At 34.7% G+C, this 24,275-nt stretch overlaps 1 protein-coding gene across 5 annotated transcripts in view; it reads right to left on the bottom strand.

The window, feature by feature from the left end:
- The window catches only part of LOC123560702 (putative uncharacterized protein DDB_G0277255), a 54,879-nt gene that overhangs the window by 6,398 nt on the left and 24,206 nt on the right, over positions 1-24,275 (bottom strand). For all 5 annotated transcript variants that reach the window (XM_053553165.1, XM_053553168.1, XM_053553167.1 and 2 more), the window contains 3 exons: positions 15,550-18,106; positions 14,808-14,932; positions 9,886-10,032 (listed from right to left, as the gene is read on the bottom strand). In XM_053553165.1, the coding sequence (XP_053409140.1) occupies positions 9,886-10,032; positions 14,808-14,932; positions 15,550-18,106 (2,829 nt within the window). The remainder of the gene's footprint in view (positions 1-9,885; positions 10,033-14,807; positions 14,933-15,549; positions 18,107-24,275) is intronic.

Below are 24,275 nucleotides of genomic sequence, written 5' to 3'. Positions count from 1 at the left end.
CCATGACCAAAGTCTTATGCAAACATCAAATAAGTACATGTCTTTCCATAGCAAAATAAAAAATATTTTGAAAAATCGTTTCATATTTAGCTAATATCATATTTTTTTCATAATTCTGTGTTGTTCTTTTGCCAATATTATACAAGAATAAATAATGAGTACACATTACAATTTATTTGCTTCAACGGGAAATGTTATACTCTAGAACCTTTAAAAAGATAGCGCAATTAGGCGAAAAAACACTGAATAAAGACAACTCAACATTTTTGCCAACAGTAGCAATACTTTGTGTCCATCTTTACAGGAATAAAAGACTAAGGTGAGATCAAATAAGGGAGCTATGACACAGCACACAGGCCTGGCAACAAAATGCTTCTATTTCTTTACTTCAAAGATGTCACAACTGTTTCAGCAAAGCGCTCAACTAATTAGCAATCTGCCCTTCCCTGACCAGTCCTGTTGATTTTTTTTACCAGAAGTATCATGAAGATTAAAAAAATACAGCATCAGTCTAATTGTAAAAGCTGAACACATGATTTTTCCACTTTCTAGCCAAGTAAATGCAAAGCTATGAATAAACAGTTTTTCATTAACTTCAACTCTGATACAACAAAGTTGCAATCAATTCACCTTTCATAAAACCTTATTTTCTACACCATACATGTTTGCTCAATAGAAACAGTCAGAAACCTGCGGTCTTTAATTAATAGCGCTTGTTAAAAACACCAAACAAATTCAACGTTTTCAATACGGCTTTTGTAAGAAATGATTGATCTTCCATATAAGCCGTCAAATATACATCAAAAACACCACAATATTTTCCAGGTTTAAATAAAGGCATATTGATCCCAGGATACCTAGCTGCTTTAAACATAGAATAACAACTCCTTTTTATGTATGGGTGTCCCTGATCATAGAGTTTAATAATCAAGATTATCTTAATTAAACAACATATGACATTAATTGTTTTTCCCCATTTATTATTAATTACATGTATATATACAATATATCATATATATCATGTGATATACATTCTTCTACATAATAATATTAATACAGAACTCATACTGAAAAAAATCTCAGGGAGTCAAATATATCTTTGATCTTGAAACAAAACATATCTCAAGTTTTGAACATTAAAATGAAATGCAAATTTCTTTTTCTTCAAAAAAAGAAGGGGTGGGGGAATGAAACTTACTGGTATAAACTCTTTTCTAAAGTTTTGCAATGCAGCAAAATTTGTTCGTATTTTCCCCTTTTTTCTTTAAGTTTTCGTTTCAAGTTGTAGGTGTGCCGAAGAAATATATAATTATGTAACCCAAAGACAAACTAACTGCATTTATAAAGGTAAAAAAATAGGACTTTTGACAAATTATTTATGGACGGCCATTAATGTCTTATTAGCCATGTATACCAAAGATTTCTACATTTCCTAACGTATAACAATAAATCATTTTTGACTGCAGACGAAATGTGATGGATAACAGTTACCTATTTTAAGTGCTGTAAAGTAAGATACATAGCAATAACCTTAAAACCGTTCTGGAGACAACAAAAACTAACAAAAAAATGATGTATTTCCTACAGTTCTCATTTGAAAACACTCGTCATGTTTTTTTCTCTCTATTTATCTGAATCTGTATGAAAGAATTACGAGGTTACGGCATGCAAGTCTGCTTTTGAAAATAAAGAAAACATTTGTATTTCTGGCAATCCTAATATATCACATAAAAACAGCCATTGCGATGTTATTCCGGTTGTTGCATGCATATCTGCTTTGTTTGTTGCGCAAAACTTGAAACTAATTAACGGAATTGATCACATTTTGTCCTGTTCTCAATGAAAATCTATTTCACGGTCTTGCTGATAAATAGCGGTGGCGCCAGTAGATACAATATCAAACAGGGACTGTGGTATTACCCCCAATCCAATTTAAGCACACAACGCCAGAGTTTTTTTTTTTTTGTTACGAAATCAATCAAGATAATATCTACCCGGAATGCTAAAACTGTCAATGCCGGATAAAATATATTCGAAGCAGGCTCAGATAGGATTGATTTCCCATTTCGTTTGAGTGTTAAATTGATTGCATGATTACCTTGCTTTTATTAATTCAATATTTAGCACGGAAATAACACTTCAAAAGCATATTCTTAGCTCAAAATGTTACCAGGTTTCCATATTTTATTAATAATCTCAACCGTCCCATGAAACAGTCCGATTTCATCAACTTAAATGACAGTTTTTTCCCCCCCATCATTCATAAAAGATTAAAGATAATGTGCTCTAAAGTGATATTAATTTAAGGGCAAGCAACTCTTCCAGTCACGTATCAATTGCCCTGACAAAAACATGTATTAATTTACTTAATGCATGTAATGCTGCCTTTAATTGCTATTAATAGTTGTTGTACGTCCATTATATAAATTTTGCATATGGTTTATTGTTAATTTCCCTTGTACAGGTATAGCTATATATGTCTTTTGTCATACAAACACATGATATAAGTAAAAATCTTGCATTTTTCCAGCTAAAAATGTCTTAAAGTACAAATGATATTTATTTTTGCCCATAACTCAAGTGTTGCTTCTCCCCATTCATAAAATGTTATTAGTTTTTTTGTAGAAACACTTATATTATGAAAACTGTGGGACAAGTGGTCTCGATTAAAACCGGATATTAGCTGACACAATTTCAACGACAATTTCTCTATTATGCCCTGACCCCAAGAGCACATTAAATAACTGCAAACTGCTGTGCAATCAATGGAAACCAGTGAGGTGACAAACAATAGTAAGTGCCTTAAATAAAAAACAGAGATATGCCAGTTTTCCACAGTATTCATATAATTTACATCACAATGGGCTGCCGTTCAATATGAATACAACACTTTCGTTGCAAAAGATATTTAATTTATTGGATTTTAATTCATCTCGTAATCTTAAGATCACTGGTGTAAATTTTTCTAACAATTTATGTTAATTTTCAAATTCAGAATAATTATGTTATGTACGTAAACTATGCTTTTAACAGCTAGACAGTATGTCTATTGTAACTAGATAATTAATTGAACAGTAGCGTATAACCTCTTTATGCATAAAACTGCATACTTATTAATCTAAAACAGACAAAAGGAAGTAGAGCTAACACTATGTCATCATTAAACAAGAGTGGCATACTGTCACAAAATACGCCCGTCATCGAACTTGGCCTAATTCAAGGGCCATAATCCAAGATTGCCTGGGGCGAGTTGGCTGGTTATTGAAGTTGGCCTAAATATTATGCCCACAAACATTGTCACCAAGTTTGGTGAAGATCGGATGAAAGCTGTTCGACTTAGAGAGCGGACAAGGCTAAATTCACAGATTTAGAGTAATTCAAGGGCCATAATCCAAGAGTGCCTGGGGTGATTTGGGTGGTTATCAAACTTGGTGGAGATATTATGCCCACAAACATTATCTGCAAGTTTGTGGAAGATCATATGAAAACTGTTTGACTCAGAGAGCGGACAAGGCTAAATTTGCAGTTTTTTCTACTAATTCAAGGGCCATAACTCAAAAGAGTGCCTGGTGCAATTTTGCTGGTTATCGAACTTGGCCGAGAAATTATGCCCACAAACATTGTCACCAAGTTTGGTGAAGATGAGATAAAAACTGTTTGACTTAGAGAGTGGACATGCTTTTGGACGCTGACCGCCTGCCCGCCCGCCACGGGTGTTTACATAATACACCCCGCTCTTTCAGAGATGGGTGTGTAATAAGTCATCATGACATTTTCCTCAGTTCAAACCACTTTAAAGACCCATTCATTTCCTTTTTGCATACAATTAATCCTGGGTTCGGAACCACATTTAAGGCCTGTTTAGTTCCTTCTCACAGGTAACAAATGCAAGCTTCTGAATCACTTTAACTGATCGCTTATTTCCTTGTCAAACAGAGCAAGTGCAGGCAATCTGTTAATTAACATTCTGCATCGTTAAGTATGTAACGTATGTATCTTGAAGTTTAACACATTTTTAGAAATATTTAATTTACATAAAAGCCAGAGAAGTACCTCATCAATCAGTCTACGTCTGTATCTCCCACTGCTTACTGCTCTTTACAGTTGACTAGTTTTGGGATACAGTATAAGACCTTATTTAGAATAATTCAGATTGAAAAAGGTATCTTTTAGTATTTTTCTCTCACCTATTGAATGTTAATTTATGGCTGAATATGTAGAAACGGTATTTTTTGGTTAAACAAGATATACCAGTAGTATCAAAGTCAAGAAACCGATATGAAATTTGTTACATTAACACTGTACCAGTTTGTTATACAGATTTATTGTAGCTAAGGAGACCAGTCTGTCAAAATTTTGGCAATATTTAATGTGCAAGCTTTCAATTTCTGTTTTCAACCAATTAAGTTTCTAGTTTAATTACACTTCATTTTTTGTTTGACGTATATATCATAATTATTGTGTTATCTAGGTCTCCCTTTTAAATTTCCCAAAACATTGTATGTAAAAATTTCACTCATGCTCTGCCCATCCTAGCTGTTTCTATTGTATACATATGTTATATCCTTCCTCCCTTTCCACCACTCAATCATCTGTCAAAATTTTAGCACAACAAACCCATCATAACCTTACAACTTGAAATAGTTTCACCTACAGTCACTCTAGCTACATTATTTATATTCAACCTCAAGCCTAAACAAGAATGATTTTAATCAAAAGTAATGTATGTCTTTGTAAAAGCCACAAATTATTATGCATGAAAGAACATTTGTGTCCCCAGTAATTGCAAGAGAAAGGCAGTTTCTGTATTGTAAGAAAGGTCAGTTGAGAAATATTTGAAGGAAAAGGCTTTCAACAAAACAGAAATTCTGTATTTGTTCAATCATTTCTGATCACTATAAAGTAAAACCCAAACTGCTGAAACTTGCATGGGAATAAGAACAAGAGCTGTCCATAAGACAGCACACTACTTTTCTCAGTGCTCGACTCAAATTAGAGCTTTGCTAGTAAAAACTTATAAAACTTTCACTAAAAAATTCTATGTTAAAAAGGGGCATAACTCTGTCAAAATTAAAATCAGAGTTATAAGATATATTTCTCCTGGTGTAGACTTTGATAGTAAATAACTATTTTAAGTTTCAAGTCAATAGCTTTGATAGTAACAGAGATATTTGACTTGATCAAAAACTTTAACCAATGGTGACGCTGACGCCGGGGCGAATGCAATAACTCTACTTTTGCTTAAAAATGCTTCAATCATCCAGGGTTTCAAGCAATCCAAACATACAGCATATCAGGAAAAAGGCCAGCCGCAACATACATTGCTCTAGTCAGCCATGGGGCTAGAAGCCAGTGGTTTTTCACCGTAAACGATATTTCTTAATGTTTGTAATCTTGTTATACTGAAGGTGTGGCCTTCATATAGCGGCTTTAATGTGTCAAAGAACAGACTCATGGAAACACTTCTTGTTGACCTTAAAATAGCAACATGGAAAGCAAGCAATCTGAGAAATGGTTCTAAATCTCATACACTTATCCTTTAGTTTATATTAATTTATTTTATCTCAGTTTGTGTTGAATTTATTTATTTATTTATTTGGGTTTTACGGCGCACCAACACAGTATAGGTTATATGGCGCCAAACAGGACTACAAATTTTGGTTTCATATCTCATTTACATCGAAATAAAAACATGAGGTATGGAATCAAAGTTTGTGTTGAAAGCTTTAAGCTTATTTGAACAACTCTCCTGTCCGTTTTCTGAAGAAAAAAAAACAAGCAGTACTGGTGCCAGAGAAGGCGTGGTCGTAACCAAGGTGGATTTCAAACGAACGACCCCTGGGTTGAGCAGTCTACACTTAAATATAACCTCTAGACCACCATTCCTGTTAAACATATCCTTTGGACCCCTGATATGTGTTTAAACCTAATACCAGAACTATTTTGGCATTTTCAGGCTTCCATAGAAACATTAATTGTTGCTAAGACATTTGCAATAACAATGCAAACAGGGCATGACCAAGTCTTTGTAAAATAGCTATAAATAAACTTTTTGGTGCTCCAGTGGAATCTCCTTGAAGGAGTGTTCTGTAAATTGATGTTTCAGTTACACAAAGGTATTTCCTAATGTCTTTCTGTTATCCAAAAAAATAAGGGGAGATAACTGTGTACAACAATCCATCTTAACCCTTATCATGCTGGACACGATTTATTCTGCTTTTGCGACCAGTGTAGATCATGATCAGCCAGCACAGCCGTGCAGTCTGATCATGATCTGCACTGTTCGCTATTCACTCACTATTTTTTGGTAAGCGCCCCTTTTAACAGTTAATGGTACTGTCCAAATTGGGAGATGAACAAGTTCATTGTAGAAATTTAGCAGGGTAAGGGTTAACAACAACAACAACAACTCACTCATGCTATGATACTAGTACCTCAATAACCCCACCATGAGTACAGAAATCTGAACCTTACTTTGTAGGTTTTACTTTAAATAGTGGCACAAAAAAACACAAAGAGATTCAAATCACATGGGTGTCATTGTAATTAGCCGAAGCCACATGGCCTTCAAGTTCCCATGCACATGTCTGTTTTACACACCATTAATATAAAACTCTTCATGATAAAACATATACCCAAGGTCTGACAAGCAAGCAGCAAAAACAATCATTTCGCAGGCATCTGTTTTAGAGTAGTTTTCCATGGGTTGTAAAATTGGAGATTTGATATGCTGATTTATTGTTCAGTTAGTATCTTTATGGCTGAGAAAGATAATCTTCATTCTTGGATTTCATTTAACTATAACAAAAAAATAAGAAGTTAGTCATGACTGCGGGAGGTCTAAGCACGAAAAGCAAATTTTTGTTCTGCAATTAATGACTAAAAAATTTGATTTTCCAGTGTATATAAACAAATTTTACCTATTAAGTTTTATGTGGATGGTCCCTGGAATGTTACACAACCATGGTGCATGAATTTTTTTTTAATATAAGCCTGGTTAACCCCGCTTTTCTAACTTATTCATGTAAAGAGGTTGCCAAATCACAAAATTCCAGACTTCTGCCTTCAAACTTATATTTAAAACATCATATAACATAATAAAAGTTAAAAATGTGAAACTATTACCAACATTTTTGACAGAATTATTATTTTGGTTTAAGTCTACTTCTGATGGTTAATGAAGCGATCTAATAATGAAAACAAATTTTCCAAACCAGGTGTTCTACATGTTTACATATAATTATGCTCATGTTACTCATATGTAATTCTATTTCAAGATAAATTCCCAAGTTTGTGGACACCAAACCCTTTAATCAAATCTTATGCAATTAGTATGCCTAATATGAGTATCATACCATCAAATCTGAAGAAAAATCACTTTTATTGAGTGTGTTATTTCATTTTGAAACAAATTTTTAATAACCCCAAAGCAATGTAAAATGCTTCAAACGAAAATAACAGACATGTGATTCATGCCCAAAACCTTGGTGCTTGTTTTTAACATCTTCATATGATTTTATTCTAAATGAACTAAAATTGTTATCAAAACTCTATATCTGAGGGATACAGTATTTATTTTGCTAATTATGACCATATTCAAACCAATAAAACATAAAGAGGAAATCATAAAGAGAAATTTTATGGTCATAAAAGAGTTTTCAATGGTAACTTTATGGATATAACAGTGTGTCAATAACTACTTAAAGTATTGGCTACAAGGGCAATATTCTTATTGATATGTTTGAAATTTATTTAGAAATTTCATTTTTTTTGCAACTTGACAACATTTAACTATACTTCGATCATTTTTACGGTATTAAATCACCTCACAGTTTTTGCACTTAAGGTAGTGGCCGTATAATGATAGTAATTCCACAGTTGCTACTTTCGTATTCTTCGGCCATTCTTGTAGCCCTATAAGCACATGACTTTGAGTGAAGAAAGTCGAAATGGTATCATGAAAGTGATAACAGTCACTTTCAATAAGAGTCCATTATCCTTTACTGTGACAAAAGTAAAAAAATTCTATATATATATATATATATTTCCAAGTTTTAAACAAGATTTAACCCATTTTGTAGTTCTGTTTTACAAGACTTAGTGAAAAAACATATCTGATACTTTTTCAGAAAATCACAAGAATATCTCATTATATTTCAATATTAAAATTCTTTAAAAGCAGGTAATGAACTGAGGTTATTCTTTAATTTCTATATTCTCATGACGAAGTCTTATCTTTAACATTTTAAATCAACTAATGGTTACTGGCTACAAGCTGCTGGAGGTATAAGGAATTCTTTTGTCCACTTTAAGAAATGAAAATAATTAACCTCACGCTAACTTTGGTTAAGTACAATGTTTCAGTTGGAAAATGTAATTGCATATTGCGTGCCACCGTTGCTTCGATGAATTTTGACATGTTTTGAAAAACTTTACCATCCCCGATATCCCTGTAATCTTTCCAATAATCTTAGCATGTACCTGACACAGGGTCACAAAATTTTAATCGTCACAAATTTCAGAATACAGATAAAAACAATGAACTTTTTCGTTTGTGATGGCACTGAGCTAATTCTTCCTTACACTGTCTTACACAAATTTGGGCAACAGTTTAAGTTTGCACCTGTATAAAAAAAAACAAACATTTTTTACTGTTAAAAGTAAAACTGGCCCATACTTACAAACAGTAAAAGAAACAGTCTTCATAGAGGGTATTTATGTCATGAAATTTTAATTCTTAAGACTTAATGCTGCGATGCTTTACACAATTTTAATAGGACCCACCTTCATTGATACAAAATGCAATGTTGAAAAAAAAAAAATCTCACACTGGCAAAAAAGAAGTATTATCGAGCTATCAAGCACATTTTAAAGGTTCAGTAAACGATTTCAGTTCAACTAGTGCTCCTCCCATACAAACAAAACAATCTTCATTACGCATCTAACTATATTCATCGCCAATGAACTACCTATCTGATTTCCAACCCCCTCTGTCAACGAAAACGTCCAAGTATACTTTATGGGTGGGTATTAAATTCAAGATTCTAATCTTTCCGAAAACTTGGAATCTAAATCCGGACTATCTAAATCGTAGCCCAAATCAATATTTTTAATACATTCTTCACGACAAATTAAACCGTTGTATTCTTAAAATACAAATATTGACAAAAACGTTTATAATGAATGATTCATACGATTAATCTTCTTCAGTAGAATTTTTGATAATACGTTAAATCTTTATTTGCGTAGGATTGATTCAAAGCTTGCAACATGTCTGAAAATACAACATTCATGCATTAAAATGCTTTGTTATAAATGAAAGAAATTTCAAGATTTTTTTTTTCTATTCTTTCTCTCTTTTATAAATTTTCTACATGCATTTATACATTAACCTAGACAGTATGTACCCTATGGCTATATGTTTACTTTAAATGTACTTACAGACAGCATTCTTCCTGTTCGAATGTTTTCAATTCTGATTACTTATGGTGAAATAAAACTCGGATACTAGATTATGTTACATTTTGCGACCTCAGCATGAAGATATGGTATCTTGTCTGTATATACTTTATATAAAGTAGTTGATGATTAGTACTTCCACTCATAAATTTTGAACGATGACCTTTCATTTTTAAATTCAACCATTAACTTTTGGATATCATCATTATTTAAAATACAGATGACTAGAAAACAACAAACCAGTTGTTGCTATGCACTCCTGCCTTGTCTCACTTTTAGGAGCTAGTCCTAAATTGCATGCAAGTCTTATTACTTGAATACACGATAAAATTTATATTGTTTCAATAAATGGGATTTAGTAATTCTTCTCCTTTGCTAGGGGAGGTAACACTACTACATAAGTTTCTTAGAGAAAAAAAATCTTACCATCATACTGCCCATGCCCATTGTGAACTTGAGATCTTTCTGTGGGGTTCCCATTTCTGGAGGACCCATTGGGCCCATCTGAGGTCCATTTGGCATGTTTCCAGGGTTACCTGGTCCTACCCCACCTCCAACATGAAGCGTAGCTGGCTAAAAATAGAAAAAAATGAACCATTTTGACATCAAAGGAATAAACTGAACTACTTGTCAGGGTGCTGTCACAATAAAAAAAACTTATAACAGTGTACATACACTACTGTTAATATAGAGCTTCAGTTTATACCAGTATCAAAAACTGCTACAATTTCAAGATTTCTTTTCTTCAAAAACTGGAAACTCGAAGATTGATAGATATTATTTTCCCTATCCCTCTATCAATCTTGATAGAACAAAAAAAAAAAAATAAACAAAAAAAACAAATGTAGAGAAAAATCATCTAGCAAGTTCAACCTGCCGAAATATTTTTTTCTCTCTAATCAGAGAGTGATTATGAACCATTAGTTGTGGAGATAAGCAACCAGAGTCTGGAGAAATAATCATAGTATGTATCAAGTTCCCCATAAACACAATCAAACTCTGGTAATGTTTCTGGCACCGCTGGAATATACATACACAAAATAACTGACTACTTCACTCAAAACCTCCCTAGCTTTTGTTTGAATCTGCTTTTTTTCTGTACCTGATTTTTTTGCATGACTAAGGCTTTTTTACCTCCTGAATTAATTATATGCACTTAGGCTAGATAGAATAAACAGTTAGCTTCTTAGGTTAAGATTGTAATTCATATTTATGTAAAATGCCATTTTTTTTCACCTAAAATAGCAACATTGATGAGAGGACTGGAATTTGCTTGTGGTAGTTGGTCTGGAGATATAAACTAGTCTACTAAAAATAAATGCATTTTTAGTATTAAGAGTGATGTTACCGAGATAAACAACCAGTCAATTAAACCAACCTGTGTCCCAATCCTGCGTTCTGTAGAAGACAATATTCCCTGCATTCCTTAGATATACGTGAAAGACAAGCCTAGAGAAGCAGTGTAGTCTGTTAAATCATCAAGAACCAATGTTCGTCCCTATTTGGGCTTAAAACTCGCAACCTCAAATGTGTGAAATCGGAGAAATAAACGTATATCTGGACATAAATGCTGGTTTTTTGAGAGTAATTTAGTACAAATTTCAGTTTATCATAATAAATATAAACAAACTTCAATGAAAGAAATGGGACTGAAAACCAACTTGAAGATGGTCTCTGCAAGTATTTTTAGATGTATTTTCTATAGAGTCTGACAAACTATTAACTGATTGAACATAACTGCAATTTCTGTATAATTTTGGTATAATAACCTTAAAAGGCTGTGGCAGTGAATAAACAATAACTTTAGCTTAGCCTCATCAGTTTATCAGTTTGTTGTTGTTTTTTGGACAGGCTGCTACCATGATATCCTCATTCCCCTGGGATTTGTTTTTGATGAAGGAAATAGAGTCAAACTGACATTAATTATTGTTAAATTCATTCATTAATGTTGCACCCAAAACAACCTAAAAGTTTAATAGCAATTGAATGCTTTTTTTTCTAGCTGTGATATTATAGAGAGCACTTACAAATCAAAATCGAATCACTGCACCAGGAGTAATTTTGATATTTTCATAAATATTATTTTTTTAAGCTAGCCTTCACAGCCTTGAAGTATTTCCTTCACAGACATGATGAACATTTTCATGTCTTCATTTTTAAGAGCATAATATTATGGCAATGAGAAATATAAACCGGGTGAAAATGGTATTGCTGATCTTATTCATCCATTTATATTTTTGAGAGAACTTAATAGTTCTTACCAAAATAGTTGGAACATCTCGCTTCAAAAATGCCACTGCAATTTTTCGTCAAGACAAACAGACTTAAAATATACAAGAGCCATACAAACGTGGCTCATTACTAAGCAAACAGAAATATAACGATCAGCTATAAAACACAGCATGTTTAAAACAGATTGTAGGAATTTTTTTTATCACGACAATTTATTTTTGTACTTTTACATCACACGAATTGGCACTATACTAAATAAAGCAAAACCTATTATCTATTACACCTCTGAATCTACCTAAAATAATAACAAGGTTGTGTATTCATACTATTCTCTATCCTTCATATGAAACATTTAAAATACCTGCTTAATCTATCTTTCCCTATCCCCTACCTATTGTCCTCAACATTTAAAACTGCTGCTTTATCCATCTTTCCCTATGCCCTACCTCTCATACCTGACATTTAAAACTGCTGCTTTATCCATCTTTCCCTATGCTCTACCTCTCATACCTGACATTTAAAATAGCTATTTTACCCATCTTTCCCTATATATATACACCTTCTCCTTTTCATACAGCTGTTTTACCCATCTTTTCCTATCCCCTACCTCTCATACCCAACATTTAAAACAGCTCCTTTCTGATCTTTCCCTATGCCCTACCTCTCATACTTGACATTTAAAACTGCTGTTTTATCCATCTTTCCCTATCCCCTACCTCTCATACCTGACATTTAAAATAGCTATTTTACCCATCTTTCCCTACCTTCTCCTTTTCATACAGCTGCTTTTCCCATCTTTCCCTATCCCCTACCTCTCATACCTGACATTATTTTTTTAAAACAGCTCCTTTACCCATCCTTCCCTATGCCCTACCTCTCATACCTGACATTTAAAATAGCTATTTTATCCATCTTTCCCCACCTTCTCCTTTTCATACAGCTGCTTTACCCATCTTTCCCTATCCCCTACCTCTCATACCTGACATTTAAAACAGCTCCTTTACCCATCTTTCCATACCTTCTCCATTTCATACAGCTGCTTTACCCATCTCTCTCATACCTAACATTTAAAACAGCTCCTTTACCCACCTTTCCATACCTTCTCCATTTCATACAGCTGCTTTACCAATTTCTCACATACCTGACATTTAAAACAGCTCCTTTACCCATCTTTCCCAACCTTCTCCCTTTCATACCCAGTATTTAAAACAGTTGCTATACCCATCTTTCTGTGTCCCATCCCTTTTATATCCATCATTTAAAAACAGCTGCTGTTCCCAGTCCCCTACATTTCATATTGAACAGTTCAATTCTTTACCAAATGTGACCAACATTAAATTCTTTCACTGAAAAATATCTCACACAGCAGCTAAAAAGTTAATGGAAAATTAAACCTTAAATGTCTTTTTAATGAAATTTGAACACAATGGATTAAAAATTCACCTTAACAAGAACAGCCGTGAGGAGAATCAAACTGTAATATTTCTTCAGTTTTGATGAAAACCATGTGAACACCTACTGCTTCACTATGAATTAGACCATGGGAAAAGTTCTCTTGTAAAAATCTTATCTGTTATCAGTTAAATGCATCTACCAGATTTCACAATGAATCCTGACGTAAGATGTATTTTCCAGTTGAAAAGTATACGTTATTAAGCCAGACAAACATAATACTATGCATTAATAATAATGCTGACTTTCAAGCTATTCTTCAATGGAAGTGTTACACAGTACATGATTTCCATCATCTATTTATTTTTTGTGGGAACAAATTATGTGCTAAACAGTTTTTAAGGGGAAGAGAGAAAAAAAGTTGTATGCTGAACAGTTTTTTTTAAAATGTGCTGAAGGAACTATTAAAAGCAAATTCTTCTTACTGAAAAACATCTTGCATGTTGAAAAACATTTTAGTATTTCACGAAGAGAGAAATTTCTTTTTAAATATTTGTAACTAAACACAGAGAAAGGCAGATCTTGTTGAACCTGGTCAACTAATTAAAACCAATTTAGCAAAGAGCCCCCTGTTGATATCTTTTACACAAACAGCAATTATTTCGACCACCTACATAGTTTTCTTTTTTTTCTTCAAAACTATTTGAAAAATTTGAAATCTGTACTGAAAATCAACAGAGTGTGTGTGTCTGTTTCTTACTACATCAGTGTAACTGATATCTTATATCAGATTCTGAAAATCAAGTATCTCAGTGACATTTTTTCCCCTCATTTAGTTCAAAAGTCTGCTCAGTAACCAGGGCTGACAAACTCTATGAATTTCCACTGTCCTGCTGCAATTGGTATTCCTCATACAATTCACCGAGGAAAAATGAGTAATAGCTACAGTGTCTTTATTTAAATGCAGTGAAAATAGTGTTTGAATCTTTTTCAAGCATCAACAAAAGTGTGGTACCATACCCATACTGGACAGATTTTAGAGTTGCGAACAATAAATCAACTTCCATTTTTGACTGCCGAGATGCTCAAGCTTCCCCACGGCTCTTGTTTTCATTTATTATATGAGCCGTGCCATAGGAAAACCAACATAGTGGGTTTGCAACCAGCATGGATCCAGACCAGCCTGCGCATCCGTGCAGTCTGGTCAGGCTCCATGCTGTTCGCTTTTAAAGCCTATTGGAATTGGTGAAACTGTTAGCGAACAGCATGGAACCTGACCAGACTGCGCGGATGCGCAGGCTGGTCTGGATCCATGCTGGTCGCAAAGCCACTATGTTGATTTTCCCATGGCACGACTCATATATTTTGATCAAAATCCTGCAGGACAAGTATAATGGAAAGTTCCACTAAACAGGAGCTAACTTTAACTTACAAGGTTAGGAATGTATGAGTAAATCTGTCAAGCCCTGGTATCTATGGACCTTTAGTTCTGTGAAGAAATTTTATATCGAGTTATATTAAATTTTTCACACACACACACCTCCCTCAATTTACAAGTAGCTTTAAAATTATTTTTTTATTTTGTCATAAGTTTTGACTTTAATAAATATCGCTTTTTTAAAATCTTTTTCAGCATAGGCTGAAGACTACTTGTATAAGGGTGCTCTTCAACATTTATATTTCCCACCAAAATGGCAAAAATACCAAAACAGTAGTTTACATACCTTAATATAGCTTTTGCGCACTGATTGGTCAAATTTTTCACAGAATTCTTCGATAGCGCTGAGAGATTTTGAAGTAGATTTGCTGTGTTTGTCCGTGTCCTGGTCTTGCTTTTGACGAATTTTTTCTGAAATTTAGCAAAATAAACATTGTACACTATGTATTTTTGTATCAATTGTTTCTTTTGTTCAAAGGAGAAAACAATTTATTCTGTTCATACTTGAAGCCTTCAAGCTAAGCTTGTTCAATATCATATTTGGCAGTCATTCTACCCTGTCTCTGTGAGTTACGGAATTACTCAACAATGAAAAATAGAAGCTGATGGATTACTATGTCCTTTGTAAAGGACAAAATCTTTACATACATGTAAACCTGTACTGTGATATTCACTGCTGAATAATTTTCAAAGATTTCTTGGTTTGCTAAATCCACAAAATTAAATTCAAAATTAAACTTTAATATTAAAATTCTTACTCAAGTTCAAACCAAGGAATTCATATTCCAAAGAAGTTTCAGTTTTGGCTGGAACTACAAAATTTTATGTTCAAAACAAAAATTTAATGACTTCAAAGTATTTGAATCACATGTTCCAGATTTAAAAAAATTCAAAGCTAAGAGATCTGAACTGGTGTAAATCCTAACAATGATTTTTTTTCTCTTGTGGCAAAAGTAATAACTAATTTTACAGAAAAGCACATTTTCCAAAAAGAGACATGGAATATGAAGGAATGAAGTACTACAAACCTATCAAGCAATGATGTGCATATTTTAAAGCATCCATCACAACACTTTCCACTGCGAAATTTGTCTGGTAGTTTCCTGCCGGCGGGTTCCGATGTAAGAAATTTTGCAACAACTTATCGAAGTCCGCTGGCAAATTCGAAATAAGCTGATAAGGGAAATTTGGCGTACTAAAATTCATGTCCGCTATAATAAGGTCTCTGAGTAGCGGGAATAAAGGATGAGATCTGAATGCGTTAGATCTGTCTGTGATTAAATGCTGAATAAATCTCTGTTGTGATGCCATCATAGGCGGTCGATTTGGAGATGACGCATTTTTGCAATTATTACAGTTTGGTATTGCACACGGAACACCAGATAACTGTCCACACTGACCTTGACCCATTCCCATACCCTGACCTTGCATACCCATTGGTGCAGACTGAGGGGCTGCCCCCATCTGATGGGGTTGCTGTGGAGTCTGGGGCATACCCCCGTTCCAACCTATATTGTCATTCATGTTAGATCCCTGAGTGTGCGGAAACATTTGATTCTCCATATTGTTCATGTTCATATTACTGGGCATTGCACGATTTTGTTCAAACTGCGGATCGTATCCCATCATTCCACTGTTTCCTGCAGCAGATGACATATTCATGTGCATTGACCTTTGACCTTGGTAGCCATTTTGAGAATTCGGCCCCATTCCCTGAAAGTTCTGACCATTTGCATAATTCATATTTTGACTAACATTACCCATAACCCCTTGGTTCATTCCCATCATGCCACAGTTCTCGTTCATATTACCCTGAGACGGACCAGAATATTGACAGTTTGAATTTTTCACCATAGTATTCTGCATATTAACTGGGTCATACATACTAGACCCTTTTGAAGGGTCCTGCATCTGACAAGCAGTCTGGCCCCTATATGTGTCCATCTGAGGTTGTTGCATGGGGCCCATTGGGCCATTTGGCATTTGACAATTCATGTTAGACATGTTCGACTGACTTGAAATATTTTCATTATACGCTGGCATTACTAGGTTCTGATTATTATCCATACCAAAGTTATTGCTGGAAGACTTCTGTTGGAAGTCAAACTGTTGAATATTATTAGAACTATTTGAGTATTCGAAAGGGTTCATATTTGTTTGGCCATTATTATTAGGCACTGTGTATGGAGCAGTCTCTGGTTTGACATGGTGATTTAATCGAGGCATCATTTTCGAATGCATTTTCTGAATACTGTTTCTATATTCTTCTAATTCACAATCCGGTACATTAGTTCTATAACACGGTTCATATGGCAAGCCACCATTTTGCCTTGCACAATTAGCACTATTTTCAGCAAAGTGTACTGACTTTTGTGGAGTTGCACCCATTGTCACTTTTTGTTGCGAGTTCACCGGATGCATATGATTTGAAACACTAGAGGGCACTGTCGATGTGGCAGAGTCCAAACTCCGTGTACTCATGGTGTCCGAAGACGTAAAATATCCCTGATCTAAAGGTGAATCAACTGGACGGCTAAACTGAGAGTTCATTGTTTGACCTTGCATATTCATGTTGCCAAGGTTACCAGAATTATTCATAGCACAAGACTGGTTTGCCATGTTTCCTTGGCTAGCAGCAGGTGACATATATTTGTTTTGCTGCTGCGGTTGAAAATTTTGCACATTAACATTTGGTGGAACCGGTCTACCGAGTCGCTGGTACTGCTGAGCCATAGGTGTCTTCTGTGCACTATGACCTTGATTTTGACCTTGATATTGCCCATACTGAGGAGGTGGCTTATTATACCCCTGAACACCAGTAGTACTATGAGGCATCTGTGGAGATGGTGCACCACCACCAACAGTTCGGGGTGAATAACACCTTTGTGGCACATTTTGATTATTGTTGCTATGTACACTAGAATGGTTGCTATGACTACTGTGATCACTATGGGAACTTTGGTTTGAGCTTACAGACAGGTTTGATCTGGGAGACATGGCACCTTGTGATGTTGGTATCGGTCTCCGTGGAGTAGGAGGAGTCTGAGGTGCTTTAAACACATGGTTACTGCTCATATGAGTCAATGGTGGCGGGCTTGGTGGCCCAGAATTTGACATATGAAATCTCTTGCTCACCGGGCTACTAGAACCACTTGACGTTGCTATAGTTACATTTGTACTTGAGGCAATTGAATATGACGGGGAGCCACAGTTCCTATTTCCCCAGTTACTATCACTTGTACTTTTGTTAGTTGGTGTATTTAAAGCACTATTAGCCTGTGACTGGTTGGTCGGAGTTGGAAAGCCGGAAGAGCGGAGTGCCTCGGGAGTCATGTATTGTTGAGGATCTCCCATATCTTGTTCCATTAAGAACTCGACAAAATCCAACTCCATCCCCTCCTTCATACCAATATCCTCACACAGCTCATCAAGCAGTTCATTGGGCAGTCGTTCATCATCCATCTCCTGAGGTTCCTGCGGGGGCGGGGAGTTTGGTGTCCCCGGTGACCCGCAATTCTCTAGCGACAACGTCGTTGTTACAGACGATGCCGACGGGCTTGCCGGGGCCTCACGGTACTCCATCAGCTGAAAAATACAAATAAATCCTTATATTGCATATCAGAAAAAGCATTAAACATTTTTTTTTTTGAATGCATGAATAACTTCAAGTAACTCACTAAACCAAGTTGTATTTCAACAATGGAGACTTGATTTACAAAGAAAACATTAGCACAGCTTAAAATAATTAGTATTTTCAAAAGAAACAGTACATTGTTTCAGGTAAAACTGATGCAGATAAAAACAGGAAATATTTCCTTAATTACAAACCAAGACTCAATTTGCTTTGTAGATTTATTTTACCCAGCCCAGAGCATGTAAATAAAAGCAATTATAAACCTTTTATCTCAAAAATAATTTGCTCTCAATTGCATAGTACTTAATAAATTTATAATATTTACCGATCTGAGGTTATCTTATTATAAATATCCATTTAACTAGCAATCAGACTTTGTTATGGTGATATTTTATTTTGTGAGGTGTGTGTGTGTGTGTATTTTTTTAACTATGCATGAAAATGTGTGTCAGGTCACTAGGTCAAACTTCTATTTTTATCTATTGTTTAGTAAATCCTTTTCCTGATAGGAAGTAGATAAGGAAAACAATAGCTTACTATGACAGACTCTGTGACTACAGAGGGAGAAATTCCCACACATTGCATCACGAAAGTAAAGCCACAATACCACTACTCTTGACAACTGTTGCAGAAAGATAGTTTTTAGCCAACAGTAGAGGTCGCCACTTAAACTCAATGTCATACTTTTCTCAATGTAACGGACAACTTTCCCATTTAACCTAGATTCCATACCAGCACACACTTGTTTTCTCAAAGTAACTGTCAACTTCTCCAAACAAATCTGATGTGGACATACCGTCACATCTGCGCCAACTCGAGACCTTGTGGCTGGCAATGCTTTCTTTAAAAACCTGACCAGACGTACAGTATAATGAAAAGTTTAAAACTACTATAAGAAACAACCAACTCCGGCAACCTACTCTGACCAAGCAAGAAAATCACCAAGACTAAGTCCGAGTCTTAAATTTATTTTACATCACTTGTATCTAGAGACTGCTCCCACAAGTTGGCAAAAAGCTGGTCAATATGTGTCCTGACCCAGCCGGCAGTCAATACTGTTTAAAACCGGTCAATACTGGTTGATTCAATACTATGGTCACTCTTGGGTGGTCATTACTGGTTTATTCAACACTTTTTGATTCACAGATTAGCAAATGCTCTAAACAGTCATCACAAACTCTGCAAAATATCTTAACAGAAAATATTGACTGACTGAGCAGAATTGACCTATCAACCAGTATTGACGACTTCAGGAGTATTGACCGGGAACATTGCCCACAACTTGAGCTGAACAAACTGAATGACTGTTTCCACGACCACCATCTCTTGTGCCTTTATTAAGCAGTCAAATTTCGATCTTGCAAGGACCTGAGCCTGTAACCCCAACAGCAGGAGTTCAACACCCTATACCCCTACTCCACACAATAAGGAAAGGTACCTCAAAACGGCTGCTACAGAGACCCATCAGAAAACTGTTGTTTTTTTACATGGTCCCATATTTATAACCGGCTAAGTAACTATACTTTTCTACTAGCATGTCTAGGTCCATTAAAATCTAGGCTTCAAATTCACATCCATATACATGGGCACAGTTGTTCACCTATTTATTTTTACTGAAGATAAAGTTTTATTGCTACAATATCAAAACCATAAATATCTGTTTTAACTAACCCCCAAGCTCATCCAAAATGCAAATAACATGGTAGTAAAACAATAAAACTTCTTTACTGAAGAGCCATTCAATATCATTGATATAGAGAACTATATTGTGCGATAAGCAGAACTTCAATGTCCACATTTTTTCCTCTATCAGGCCAATTTATCATTCATAATACAATGAAAGCCAATTAGGCATAAACCTGTAAATTGTATTTAATGTTTACATTATAAGCAGAAATCATTTTTCATTATCCTAATAAAGCTTTAATAAAGGCCGGAAATATACTCAATTACTCATATCTTAAATCAATGAGATGTGCAAATACCAAGAAAAACATATCCAGTTACTGAAGTGTTTTCAATTTTACATTCATTTTTTTTTTCCGTGTATACAGCATCAGCAGATCACAAGAAAAGTTTTCTGAGGCTCAGACTCAAGACTGTTTCTGGCTGCCTATCCATTTTAATGAAAGTTAATTCCTGATATATGAAAATGTTCAAGAATGTTAATGTATCTGAGAAGGAGACTTGTGGGCGAAATGAGCTTAACATTTAGAAAATCCTGATGTGATCCTGATGATTAGGCGAAAATTGCACAACTTGAAGGAAATTTTCCTTGAGGAAGACACTGCAATTGCAAGAAAAAAGCCCTGCCTGTATATAAAACTCTCCCAAAGGTAGTTAAGTAACCATGGATTTACAACATTTGTATAAGAGGAGGACAGTTCTCAACACAACAGTATTTCAGCTACATTATATTATGCAGGTGAAAGTGCAGGTGAACAAGGAGGCAGCATTATCTGAATTCAACATATTATCTGCTACACAATTTTTAAAGAAGGAATTAAAAAGCTAGCAACATCTTTCTGCACTGAAAAACCAATGAAGCGAACATTTTCTGCTTGTAAGTTCGCAAGTTAATTCCGGTTGATGCGGTTGTGATGCAATTATTGTGTAATTCAATAAAGCACAGGCGAGATGATATCTGCGTTTCCGCAGCAATATTTTCAGTGTTGCTTTTACTAAATTAGAATTGTAAATTATGCAGATAAACTTTCGCACAACAATAGTTGTATGTTATTATCATCCCACGTTACATTGCGCTTTTTCTCCGTACCATTAAGTGAATTAACAACCAGAGTTATGAATTGTGCAAGTTGAAATAAATCACTTTATTTGCCAAGCCGTATAAAGGCTTCCAACTGTAACGAACAATAATAACCGATGATCTGGCAAACTTTATGCGTTATTATTATCATCATAAAAGTGCAGACTTTATTCATTTCAGATATAGATTATTCAAACAACTCAAATGCAGGAAAGATAAACAAAGAGAAGATATGTTGTATTATGAAAAATATTTCAAATTCTTTGTTACACTTGCAGCTGAGTCATAAATTTCTATCATCACGGAGTGACCATAATAAATTTAGTTTTATCTGGTCAAGGAGTTTTATAATTCAACAGGTTTTTCTTAAGCTTTATTTATTCAAGATATCTAAGAGGGTCATATCTTAAAGATTCATTGAAAAATAAAGTAATCTTGGTCCATTATCGCTGTATTCGTCATTTGTCATTTTACACAAAGACGTTGATTGCAAACCCGTGATCGGGGCGGCGAAGTTTACAGGAATTAATCGCAAATAATCACGTCCCTACCCACTTACAATTCCGAATCTTTAGGAGATCAAGTAACCTATGAAAATGGAAGGTCACATTTTAATTAAACAGTGGCTGCGCTTTGACAATAGAGCTTGAAGTCATTCACGAGACGAATTGATGTAAATCATTTACGAAATGTTGTTATTAAAATGGCTTTTATTTCACATAAAAGGCCAGCAAGAGACCTTCTCCCAAGCCCTGTGATGGTATTTTATGATAAAGGATTAAAATATTCAAGCCTGTTGAATCTATTATAATGAAGGAGGAAGGGACATTTTTGAAGGTAAAGAATGAGTTTCGTCCCCCATGTCAGCTCTGGTCAAATTTACACAAACACCATAGACAATGTTAGAAAAGCAAGGTATAATTATCTTTGCTAAACGATTTTGCTCTTCCAAAGTTCTCAGGCTGCTTGTCCCTTAAAATACCCGTGTCCTTTCTTTTTTTTTTTAATGATAAACTCATCTTTCAGTCCACCACTTCTTTGACAGGTATTACCGAGTTCAGAGGAAGCAAAAAAAATCATTCAGGTATGTAACAAACATAACATTATTCACTTATCAGAGCAAACATATAAGTTGCATAAGCAAAATTAATAATTACATAATTCAGAACATTCGGAGGAACATAACAATTTCAGAGGCGGCAGGAACAATTACTGATTTTATACTGTCTGAAAAAATATAAACAAGTTTCATATTGTCTGAAAAGGTATAGTTAACTTCTGCATATATCTTCTAATCAAAGAGTATTAACTACATGTACTGTGATAAATGAATAAAATTTCATAATTATGGTCAAACTAATTATATGTTTATGCAGAATACCTGATACATAAAATTTATTCACTCGGATGTAATTTCATGGTTTATGTCAACTCCAAAAACTAATTCCCTGATAATAATTTCACAAATCATTAAAAATAGTAATTAATACATGAGCTGTAAAAATGTGTAAGAATTGGGGGGGGGGGGGGTGAGTGAGTTGGGTTTTACGGCGAATCGACACAAAATGGTCATGTATCGCCGAGAAAATTGGGGTGGTGGGGGAGGTATGCAGTTGGGGTAAAAATGGGATTAAGTGGAGATGGGGTGGGGTATGCTGGAATCTAAGAAGAAACAATATATATTACAGACATGTTTAGCCTTACATGAGGTTTGATGAAACTGAAAGCTTGCCATCAACTGCCCATCACCAAGACCAACCCTTAAGTGAAGTTTGATGATAAATAGGATCATTAATCAATTAATAATTAAGAAGATATTGTAAAACTAAGAAAATTGCCTTAAAACTTATACTGTCTGCTCTGTTACAATATTTGACAGCACCAACCTTGACCTTTTGGACACCTGACTAAAACTATAGACATTTGCTCTTAATACCAAGACCAACCATTCTGCAAAGTTTGATGATACAGTATGTAAAAAGATTATAATGAAATGGAGAAGCTTGCTACCTGAATGTGACGGCAATGCAGGGGCCAAGGCAAGGGCAAGTACAACAGCCCTCCTTATTCTTCCAACAGTCAAGCTGATGAAACACACGAAATTCAAAGAAGTATCTATGTTAAGGACCACTTTGTTCCCAAAATACAACTACAACAGAATACATAAAAAATAAAAATATCTCAAACTGTTGCTCCAATGTGATTCACCACCACACTAAAAATGAGATATCTTTTGATAATAAAGGTTGCTTTATAAAAAGATGTTTAGCTTTAACTCTCAACAGGGTCTCCGCATTTGCGAACATGTTGGGAATTTATCCAAATGAGGCATATACGCATCTAATCACTCAAAAATCGTTTTATTTCCAGTCTTAACAGTCATAAGAGCAACTTCCTACAAAAGTTACAAGAGTATCTAAAAAATCAAAATAAATGTCAGGCTTTCAATCTTTACAACATCTAGATAGAACAGCCAAAAAGACCCGCCCACATTAAATTGGAACTCGCCTTTCCAGATAAAAATTACAGTTCCTGATTTCTATTTAAATATCCATTAAATCCAGTAACAAGATGGTCAAGATGACCCTATATCGCTCACCTGTTAAACTTGGCCTTGAAATCATCAAGATAAACATTCTGACCAAGTTTCATGAAGATAGGGTCATAAATATGGCCTCTACAGTGTTAATAAGCTTTAAACCTTTGATTTGAGTGATGACCTAGCTTTTCCTTTGATTTGAGTGATGACCTAGTCTTTGATCCCACATGAACCAGTTTCAAACTTGGCCTAGGAATCATCAAGATTGATCAATACTTTCTGAAAAATAAACTTCAGCTAACTCTCAAATTTAATGTTCTTTTTGAAATTTTGGTGCCCAATTGTGAAAGATTTTTTTTTAACAACACCATTTTGTGTGACAGTGAAGGACATCAGGTTGTACATGTAACTTGCGATATGGTCATTTTTGATATTATTTCACTAATGACGTTTATCCAAATATTAACGCCTTCTAATTTCTCCTCTACAATACAATAAGTGAAATTCAATGTAATATTTTTAATTATAAATGGCCAACTTCTCCCTGATCATCTAGACAACCATATGGTTCAACCAGGCCCTAGTTCAGGAATGTTATCAATTTGTGAAAAAGTCCTGATCCTCTGTGATTAGGTTATCCCAACTTCCGTTCTCATCAAGCTGATCAAGGTAAACATGCACTTTAAATAGAAACTTGCAGAGTTTCAAGAAAAAAAAGAAAAAAAACTCTTCCATTAATTAAGGATAATGTGAAACACACAGCAGATACTGCAAAGGAAATTATCTTTCAAGATGTTATTGTTGATGCTCTTGA

The sequence above is a fragment of the Mercenaria mercenaria genome, chromosome 10 (assembly GCF_021730395.1).
Source record: "Mercenaria mercenaria strain notata chromosome 10, MADL_Memer_1, whole genome shotgun sequence".
Classification (NCBI taxonomy): Eukaryota; Metazoa; Mollusca; class Bivalvia; order Venerida; family Veneridae; genus Mercenaria; species Mercenaria mercenaria.
This window is presented reverse-complemented; position numbering and strand designations above follow the sequence as displayed.